The following is an 11222-nucleotide window of genomic DNA, read 5'->3' on the forward strand; positions in this document are numbered from 1 at the left end:
ACTGTTTGTGGCTGTGTTAACCTCTGGTCAATCTTACTCACTTCAGGGATCTCTGTCAGTGTAAATAGGCATCTTTTCAAGATTTTGACACTGAAAAAGTTCAAACAATTTAAGCGTGGCCAGAGAAAACTTTACCCAAAGATGTAGTAAATGTTTATAAAATGATAGTGAACGCTTCATGCTACATTCAAACTGGTGTTTTATTCTGCGATGAAACAACTTGCTGGTTGCTAAAGTCTCAGCAGCACTAAAGCCGATAAGATGCATATTACTGCCTTTGATATCCCTTTCTCGAAAAACAATTGGTTGCCATGTAAAATACTGTAACACTGATGTAACCATTACAATACCTTCTCTTGGATACTCTTCCAGTGATGCTGAGAAAGCTCCTCACAGACACAACAGTTTAGGAATTGCCCTAATCAGTTCCAAGCTATCTTTACATGAGTTTCATGTGCATCAATGTACTATTGGATACAGCAGAATGTATAGAGGATTATGTCAGATTAGCATGGAGAAGTAGGTAATTCTTTAATGTCCTTAATAAGGTTGCTGTGCTGGTAGCCCGACACCCTGCAGACAGAGGTGTCTGATTTTCCCCCTCCAGACAAATCTTATAAATTATTATAAACACAAGTTGGTATCCAAGTGTATGTAATTGTTTTGCTCAAACAAGCTTATATTTGCCCATTACTTAATTATTGTTACACAAAGTTGCAAAAGTTTTCCTAAAAGATTTTATAGATTTTGCACAATTTTCCCCAAATGTTGATTAGCTTTCACAGCTGACTGACCTTACTTCATGACAACCAAGATTCAATCTTGTCTTGACCTGATGGGGTTTCTCCAGGGGTCTTGAAAGTTATCAACTCCTATCCATTGATTGGAATTGACAACAAGAGTTCAGACTTGAACTGTTGTAATGGGATTTCACCTTTTCAAAAGCAAATGAGAATTTGCCCAAATGAGTATCAATATAAAAGAAAAAAAAATTAAATAGATTGTCAACATTGAAAAATATGACGTTTGCAACAACAATGTTATCTTGTGGAAATAGCAAAATATTCCACAGTTTCCTACAAATTTGAGAAATGAGATCATCAGTCAAAACCCGGAACTTGATTGTTGCATGATTGGTGAGTCTATTGTAAGACCCCAGGAAAAACCCTGGCTCCTGCAGGATTAAGCCCCTTCTCCATATAAGGCGCAATGTAATTATCCACAGGCAGCTGCCATCAGTTTATCGAGGGAACTTCAAAGCATTTTTGTGCGGACCCCATACACTTGTCTTGCCTTTGATGGAGCAGTGGGCATTCTATTCCTTGTTTTCATATGGCTATCAAGTTCCTTTGGATGACAACAGGCATTGCTTATTCAGTGGTCAGAGTGAAGTGTAGCTATTTGTTGAGGAGTTTTTGTGCAGATAGGTTGACTTTGTTTTGACCTCTCTGTTCCAGCAGGAACTGCACTGCCAAGAATATCATTAGTGTTTTTCTCCTCAGGACTTTCAAAGTTCTTGTTTCGATGACATTTAATGGTAGTTTTTCTCAGATGACAGGCATCGTAGTTTGCTTACACAGGCGCTACACCCCCTGGAGTTCATCCAATTTGTCACGGCCCATGCTGCTCAACGCGGAACTTGTCATTCATTGCTAGGACTTCCTTGGACTAAGGACTGTCAAACAATCCGCTGCCAACTTGAGTACATGCATCAAAACTGTGAGGAATGGGGTCGCAAAGTTCCTGCTAGGCCAAGTTCCCTTAATTTCCGCCAGGCGTTATAGGACCATCAGCATCTCTGTTTACTAAGTTGATCCAAGGACCCAATCCCCAGTAATCAGCTGGTGATTACCTGTGCTTTATGTGTTGCTGCCTGGAGCAGTTTACTTCATTCTTACCTGGGACTTCAGTGGACTAGGACTTAAACATGGAAGCTCTCCTGGGCTTTCTGTGCCCACAGTCAGACTGCAAGATGCCGATGGATAAACTCAAAGTCATGCATTTTCTCAATACCTTACACCGAGAACAGGTTAGTTTTATCGAATTGTATTTTGCTATTTTTTTCCAAATTAGGTCTTTTCTCGATTTTGATATACTCTGATCTGATGATAACACCAAACATTTTACCCCAGCACAGCAAGATGAGAGTGGATAAACTTTTATAACATCATCTAGTTTCTCATTGTTACATGAAGAACATACATTGTAGGCCTGTGTTGAGTCAAATCGTGGGAGTTTCACATTATTCTTACTGGAGAACATGATGGTCATTGCTTTAGATGTGCGACTTGTGTGCTATGATCTGATAATGACTTGTCATCAGTTGCTTTGAATAATCAGAGGATTTTGACCCCTTAATTGGATAATTGTGTATTGAAAATTGCCTTCATTTCCCAATTGCATTCTTTGCAAATTCTTGTCTTTTGTATTTTGAGTTGTCATGATGATAGTTACCAATGATAAAAAAGGGTTTGCTTTTTCCATCAAATGAGGTATTCAGGGAAATTAGTTTGTTTACAGTTTTACCAGGGTTTCTTATAAAATGTGTGTATTGCATGATCAATGATGTGATATTGTTGTGTTTTGAAATAGCGTTGATTGTCCCTTGGCATTCCATCACAAATTCTTGTCTTTTGTTGAGCACTGTCACAATGAGTGATGATAGGGAACTGAATAAAATGTTACTGCTAGATGGTATGGTAAAGACCTGACATGAGATCTCTGCTAACATGACAATATATCTACTCTCATAGCCATGTTTTGACAAGCTTGATGCTTGCTACCGTACATGTATTTCCTGTTATTACCATTCTGTTGACTCTCATAGGGTTAGTCATAGTGTCTCTCATGAAGAACCATGCTGTGGCACTAGGTTTGAGTTGCTGGGTCAGAGTAGGCCTACAACTTCCCATCTCCCATTTTGCCATCTGTGAGACGATTGGGTACCAATCAATTAGGGGCCTATGATTAGGCGTTACTCATTCATGACTAATGAAAATTTGACATGTACTTCCTAACCTTTGATCCCAGGGGGTATACGTTACAAAATAAATCATTACAGGCTCAACGTTTGCCTGAACATGTGAACACGAAGTGTCCACAAAAATTTGTCAACTGAAAGTGAAAGAACTTTTTATTTTCTGTGTGGTGAGCGCAATAGGGCCTGTAGTGCAATTGAGTGCAATTATCTGAATAGAGCCAACCCCGCCTTACAAATATGTTTCCTCTGAGACCTGAGCTGTCTTGCTTTCTCAACTTGTTCTTTTTTTACATTGTATCTCAGTTCTCAAGAACCCATTGACTTTCACTTGAGCAACTATGAGGTGATTCTGAGAACACTCCTTGCATTTCCTTCTATGACCCTTTCCCTCTTGCCTCCACTACCCCAGGGAGGCTCAGTCCCACAACATTAGCATGGTCTTTTGTTTGCATCTCAAAATTTAACACCATTTCACAGTGGGTCAACACCTCTTGAGAAAGGGTCCCCAGGTACAAGCCGCCCTGAGCATGTGGTCAGATTGTTAAAAAAACAGTCAATTTATTCCTGTTTTGTTTCATTCCTTAAGTTTCCAGCTTCATTTAACCTATTGTGAAAACCCACAAAATGTAACACTTGTCCCCAAAAGGCCAGAGTAATCCCCTTTGGTCATGACACCAAACTTGTGTAAGACCCGATTCCGCATTGTCTCTGTCATATTGTCCAGGAAACGACCATGAAAACCTTTTGTGCAGAAAACCAAAATCTCTTAAGTTTTCCAACCAGTGGCCCCTTTGATCTTTTTTCTTTACGACCCTTTCAGTAGCTCGTTCATGTAATGATCAGTTACCCTTAGTAGTTAGTTTTCAAGAAAAACAAAACATAACCATGACTTTTTGTATCACTTCACAAAAGTGAAATCTGTTAAGAAATCTGTCCTATGGCCCACTTTCATTCCCTTTGATGTATTGTGACCCTGATCCTTTACCCTGCCCCTTCTTGTAATGACCCCTCTTACTATTATCTTTGAAAATACAACCCTGGAGAACCTTTGTGTGCCAACCCTGAACCATGTTCCTGGAACCCTTTGATCTTTTTGCCCATACCTATTTCCCCTTACCAGAAATCATCTTTTCTATTGATATTATTTTAATGAGAACCAAAACAAATCTCAGGAAACCTCTACCTGGTTTCCTCACTAGCCTTACCCCAGGCTGTTGTGTATTCCATGCCCAGACTAACCAACCAACCCTGCATACCCCAATCCCTCCCCTCAGGTCTATATTTTTCCAAGGAATAATTACCCGGCTTTCACATGTGACCCTTCCTTGAACATATTTTTTCAGGGTGTTAATTGTTTTCAGTTGGGTTTACCCCTAATGAGCAATGTGTGCCTAATCCATTTATTGCTCCTAATTTCTTGATAGGTTTTTCTTAAGCGGGCAATTAGGATGTCTATAAACCATGATTCATGTTTTGACTGCAATCTCCATGGTACGTCTACTTATAAAACTGGAAATATCTGACTTCCTGTCATCAGTCCCGCCTTCTTTTTAAACAAATTGCTTTTGTCTTAAAGTTCGATGATATGAACATACTACCCCGCCCCGACAAAAAATAAGATTGCGGTGATCAGGCCAAAGATGTAGTCAATTGGTGAGAAAGAAAGTCAAATTGGCACCCAATCATAGTGGCACGCAGCAAGTGCTTTTTGAAGGAATTAAATCCTTCAAGCTAGCACAGATAGCTTGTTGACCATTCTTGTCGGATGTATCCTGGATCGTCTCTGAACTGGTGCCTAAAATTTGTTCTGATTCACTCTTGATGAGTCACAATTTTGTCCTCCTGTCATGTTAGTTATGAATGGACATCAAACCAACCCTGAAGAGTCCCACCTTCCATTCATGGAAACAACAATCCTTATATATCATAATCATCTTCTTTAGAAGAGGACAACAAGTGTAGGGGATTCCTGCTGTTTTCCAGTATGTTTTCCTTTCATATCATGTTCTCGAAAATTCGACCTAAGTCTACTTGATGTACTCATACAAGGATGTACAGTTCAAAGTAAATAATGTATTTGCTTTTCTGGTCAACATTTCTTTGGTGAATTTCGCTGTTCATAACATTCTTTTCAATTGCAGACCTCGAACTGACGTGATATATTTTGATAAAAGTACATTTTCACTACGTTTCATTCAGCGTCAAATAATACAAAATATCAGCATTTTGCGGAAAAATCTATTCTGATATAGATGTCATTCATAAGCGGAAATGCTTTCATGATGTGGTTGTTCTCTTTAGTATCACCACGATTATGATATTGTGTGATTTCTGAAGGGGGATGGGCTGAATTTGCACTTTCAAGTAGAAATAAGCATGAAATACAATAAGAGAGAAATAATGCAGGCATTGGCTCCAAGAATTCATGCTGGGTTCTTGCACTGGTGTCAACTTTGTCATGGAAAGGCAAACGTTAGGAAAACAATGTCTGCAGTGGGGTATACAGGATATCCAAATTAGATCATTAGTTCCTGTTTTGTGCAAGTGGAGTCAAGTTGCCTGAAAAAGCTGTACATATTTGATGTTAAGCTGTGCATTTTGTATGGATGGTTTTGGCTTTCTTTGTTTGAAAGTCATGACTGGCTGGACATGGGATTTTCAGAACCTGGTGACACAGTCATCACTTTAATCTTCTCTGGTCCAGCTCTAAGGATAACTTCACCAGGGCAGTGGTGATTTGGAGACAGTGTGTCTGATCTGGTCCCCCTGAGTCCAATAGCTTCGGGATGTTTTGTATAGCCTTGAGCAGCTTTAAAAGGATGAAAAGTTCCGTGCCTAAGAGTCTGGTGCCAACTCCTCAAGAGGTAAGAGGATTTTACTAATGTTTTGTGCACTTTTACAATAGGTCTCGTCACTGTGAATTAGGCTGAGCTTTGATGATGGTCCCGACACTATTTTGAGGGTTTTGCTTCTTGAAGCTTGAAAGACGTTGTTATTGGATTCTGAGCCCTGTTTCTTTTTGATCTGGTAACAATCTGGTTAATGACATATTTACAGAAAAATGCTTTGATGGTTTTGAATGTTAACTGTACGATCTAGGTACTTAGGATTTTTAAGATGGAGACACACTTCTTCTGACCTTTAAGGATCATTTGGTCATGGTTTGGAAATCTTGTCCTAAACCCTATTTCCTTTGAAGGTTTTCTGTGGGAAAAGGTGGGGGCTCAGACTAGATAATTTCAAGGTTTTTTATTTCCTCTATGCCTCAAACTTTGCATGTGGTGACTTGAAAAGGACAGGACAGGATGGTGGTCAGAATATCCCATTACTTAGAGTGAAGATTTTTTTCACAAATGACAGTAGATATTTGTCTTCTTTGCATTCCTGAACTAATTTGATTAGCTGCAAATAGCACTTTTCCTACATTCTGATAAATGCAGTGTTATATCAATACATTCTAAGAAAAACAATGCTAATGATACTACATGTGGGCAGAAATCTATTTGGAAAAGCTCCGCAATTAATCATCATGATATTTACAAATTGTCAACCCATGTATTTACTAACATGAGGCACTGGTGATACAGATTGTGTCGGTACCTTTGATCCTAGGTCAGTGTTACACCTGAGGCACTTAACCCTTTCTTGATTATGTTGATAATGTGCTGGCTTTGCTAACAACTGGTGACCTTTTGGCATGGTTGTTGTCAGAAAAGTTTCTCCATGAAAGTTTGGTGTGTTGGTTTGGCTGGGTTTGGGAATTAGTCAGAAGTGCAATTTTAGTTGCTGCGACATAAGACCGAACCATGACAACCACAATGTCTAGATAGTCTAGTTTAGTTGGAGTTGGATAGGTTGCTAAGTAACACATCAAGCCGTCAAGGTCAAATGATGCTCAGCAGAAGATAGGTTAGAATGTTTCATTAAAAACCTGTCAACTGTCTTGTTTACAAACACTGGCGGTATGCTTGGCGGCTTGTTTGATCCCAAGGCATGACTTGATGGCACCTGCCATACCTGAGGCGGAATGGGCACCAGGTCTGACCATGCGAGGTCATTATAAAGTCATTAGAGAAGTCTGGATTGGTCATTGGGAAAATTAGAACTAGTTTGTCAAAGACATTTCACCACTTTAGAAAATGACTTTTCTGCACTGATTTTCAGGTGAAGGACAAACTCAGTTGGGATGCAAACAATTAAACATTAATGTCAAAGTTAACTGAAAACTTCACCAATGTTTGTCCTACATTGTTGAAAAAGGGAAGTGGCAGTCTGTGATCAGAAGAATAACTATTTTCATTTCAAGTCATTTATTTTCGTGACTTATGAGAGAGATCATGATCACATAGATTAACCCACATAGTGAGTGATAATTGATATGTTGAATTATTCAAAATCAATTGTAGAAAAACTGACATATACATTTCAAAATGATGGATCTGTTATTCAGAGAGGTGGTAAGGTGGTGCCGAATTTCATAACTTTTTTATTTCAGTCTCAAGGCAGCCTTTATGATGAAAATACTTCAGGACAGTAATTGTCCCACATTATAAAAATCAGTTTATTGCCTGGATTAAAATCAATAAAACAATAACAAGTATTCTTTATTTGTATATTTCAGATGATGGACGATGGCTTCATGGATGGAAGACACTGCATGTTAGACGACCTTCACATGGAAATGTTAGACCAGCACCACCACAATGTTAACTTCCCTGCCAACCTACTTCGTCAAGTGAGTACAGGGGCCTCCACTGAACTCATCCTGAGACTCAATTTCAACCCATCAAGGGTTAAAGTTACGACACCCATTTTGGTCCCCGGTAAACCTTGATATTTCAAAAACGGATTTTCTTGAAACGGATGAACTTTTTTCCCAGAAGTTTTTCCAAGGAGGGTGTGATATTAGGTTGTCACGATGCACCACGTTACCCCACTAAAAGCAAACAATTCTGAAACTGGTGCAGCAATTTCAAATATTGACTGTACTAAAAATCTCAGACTAATGTGATTAAATCCTCAAAAGGCTTATATAATGCTGTTGTCCACCTTTCAAATGTCTGAATCCATTTAGTTGACAAACTGTTTGATGATAAAATTTCCATTGAATTTTATGCATTTGTTAGTCTTTTACAAGAAAATAGGATTTGGGGAATTTGATTTAGTGAAGTGTAAAATGTTTCTTTGGTTTATTCTTTGTCGGCTTGTTGTAGACATCCACCAGCAGTAAAGTAATCATATTTTATATGGAATCCTTTTCTCAGCAAATGAAAACAAGGACATGTTTCACTCTAAGTTACTCTATGTAAGCTTCATGGTTACTCGATGCGACATGCACATTTCATGTGCAAAATGTAAAACAGAAAAGGCGGATATCATGGCAATGACTTGAATAGTTCAAAGCCAATATTTAAAACCTTATCACAACATGTAGCTATATTTTAGGCAGGTTTTAAGTTGTACAAGTCAATGTCATAATGTTGGTGCAGATGCGGCCCTTTTGAAAACATTCTGTGGATAGTGGTGTTTTTTCAGCAAGAGGCCTACACCTGACAAAATACGAATTAGCTTAGTTGGGTTTTGCCCATGAAGTGCGCCTTGATACCATAACCCTTTAATTCTGAAGACTTAAATGAAAATCTCTGTAGTTCCAGGGGTCGTTTTCTGTAAATCTATGTTCAAGTAAACTACGCAGTATGCCATCGCCCTTTTAATAACTGACAATGTTTGTCACAACTTAACTTGAACCAGGATGGCTGTACAATGACCGCAAGAGCATCTTAGATTCTGGGCTCTATTCAACCTGCCCTTTTCCAAAGTTGTGGCGCCTTTCTTGTTAATATGCCTTATAAGCTGAAATGTGGGGCTATAATTTAATTGGGGAAGTAGCCATAGGAACCCTTGCTGAAACAAGCACACACGCCGTTTGTAGCTCATAGTATTGATTATAAGGGCAGCCGTAGGGGAGGTGAATAATGAGAGGTCACACCCTGTGGGTCCCCAGCTTGTCTTAAAAAGACTTAAAATCATTTCAATATCAAGACGTGTTAATTGCGGTGACAAAAAACCTCTGTTGTTAATAACATACATATTCCTTCCCAGTTCCTGCACCCCACTGAACAAATTAACCAATTACCAAAACTAAGTATTGAAAATAACTGAGTTGCTTTTGTGTAGTTATTCCAACAGTGCAAGTTATGCTCGTGCCTACGATATCCGGTATATCTCAACCTACCCACTGATTTCACATCTTGTGTTTCCAACATCGATAAGGATATTCTGATTTCTTCCCCACACCAAGAGAATTCCTCAATTTCAAATTTACATAAGATACACACATCTGTGTAAAGTCCGTGTACGGACTGATCCCCAACATAAGATGAAATGGAATTTATCAAAACACGATCTTGCCTCTTGTTAGCCGATATAAAGCGATTGGCTGTTATCAAGTGCTGAAACATATACCCCTAACATGGCCGCCCACGAAATTGCAGATACACTATTACAAAACTTAAATTGCAGTTACTGGAAGTATGGAATCCACCTTTTGCAGACAAGGTCTCTTCCAGTATTTTCGTTGTGATTATGGTTAACCAAATATGAGGACATTATTTGTCATCATCGAATGTTGTCGGGATAAACTTTTGATGATCTTAACTCTTCTATTTTATTGCGACAAAAGCATGTTACGCTGGTCATTTTCTTTCTCGTCTCATTGGCAAATTGACAGCTGAAGAAAAATTCTGTGTCTCGTAGATTGGGGGCGTTTCTCAGCATTGAAGTCAGAATAATGTCTTACAAGCTGTTCAGTAATCCATATTCTATCCGACTTCCTGTCTCCTCCTGCTACTAGTGTTTTAACCATGGATCAGATTGTGCCAAGATTTCGTCTGAATACACAAAAATTTCTTGAGTCATACTTTTAAATGAGAGAACAATGAGAGAAACCTTAGACGCAACTTTACTTAGTGATACATAGATGTTATATGAACTCCAGCCTGTGACAAATTTCCTGTCTTATTTGAGGAAGACTGGAAGTGCCAGTTATTAAACTATGTTTGCTTTATTGAGTAAATTTTGCACTGGGTTGCCAGAATTGGTCATACCAGTAGGCTATTCGACAGGCTAAACTTTCAAACCATTTCCGTTTCCTAATATCTGATGAGTTCAATCGAAATTCTTCTTTCTTATGCCTGCCATGCTATGGAATCATGGCTGAGCATTGACTCAATACAACGAAAAATATAATCTGATCAAAACAAATCATTAAAAACACCTTAAATTTTGATATAGAAAAGGTTCAGAAGATATTTATTTTGCCCTTAAATCTGATTAAGTAGAATAGGGAATAAGTATATCAAGAGCCTGGTCGGACCTGGCAATCTGCCTATCTGAACCCTTCATCCTGCAAAGAGACCCCTGGGTGAGATCCAGACTCAATGTTCTTGATCCCAAAATCCCTTTGGGTAACCCCATGCCAGCAAAATGATGCTGCATGATTTTCCTCTCCAATTATTCCTTCTGCCGCTATTGACTTGTTGTACCTGACCTTGGAGCTCTTAAATCCAGCATGTACCATAATATTTTGCTGGAACCTTCTGACAACAAGCCTCCTCCTGTTCAACCTGTTCTTTACCAATATCATAAAGTAGAGAGGGGAGGGGGCATTTGGGGCATGATGGCCCCACTTTATCATGGGGAATATCATTGATTTTTTTTTGGAAGTACAACGTCCAACACTTGGTAGCATCTGTAGAAAAAAGTGCATGTGCTGGTGATATTTGACAAGTTTCTTTTGTTGTGTCTTTGCAGAGGGTGTTAGATGAAGAGGGTGGCACCACGGACACAGCTACGACGGAGAACTCCTCTCACAAACATGAGAAAGACAGTGGAGTGGGTCGCACAGATGACAGTACTAAAAATGACGAAAGCTCCGAACAGGTCAGTTTCCCATATTAACTCTGATGAGACAATAACCGTGATAGTATCACACAAATAACAAGATGATGATGATGATGATGATGATGATGATGATGATGAGGGGGGGATGTGGGATCATGTGGCTATTTATTAAGAGGTTTCTAGATGAATGCATCTAAACAGTGTTTAAAACTGCTTAATGTGGGCCTATTCCTAGACTCGGCCAATTTGATGTCAGCCAGAAAGTCTGTGGCAAACTTTAGTGGCCTTGAATCACCATTGCAGTATATCACCTTTCCTACAGTTTCTATATTGATGCTAA

At 39.0% G+C, this 11222-nt stretch overlaps 1 protein-coding gene across 7 annotated transcripts in view; it reads left to right on the plus strand.

The window, feature by feature from the left end:
• Nucleotides 1–11222, plus strand: part of LOC135490636 (E3 ubiquitin-protein ligase PDZRN3-B-like) — a 284538-nt gene that overhangs the window by 266406 nt on the left and 6910 nt on the right. For all 7 annotated transcript variants that reach the window (XM_064775914.1, XM_064775921.1, XM_064775920.1 and 4 more), the window contains 2 exons: nucleotides 7602–7715; nucleotides 10793–10921. In XM_064775914.1, coding sequence (XP_064631984.1) covers nucleotides 7602–7715; nucleotides 10793–10921 — 243 coding nt within the window. The remainder of the gene's footprint in view (nucleotides 1–7601; nucleotides 7716–10792; nucleotides 10922–11222) is intronic.

Source organism: Lineus longissimus, chromosome 7 (assembly GCF_910592395.1).
Source record: "Lineus longissimus chromosome 7, tnLinLong1.2, whole genome shotgun sequence".
In the NCBI taxonomy this organism is placed as follows: Eukaryota; Metazoa; Nemertea; class Pilidiophora; order Heteronemertea; family Lineidae; genus Lineus; species Lineus longissimus.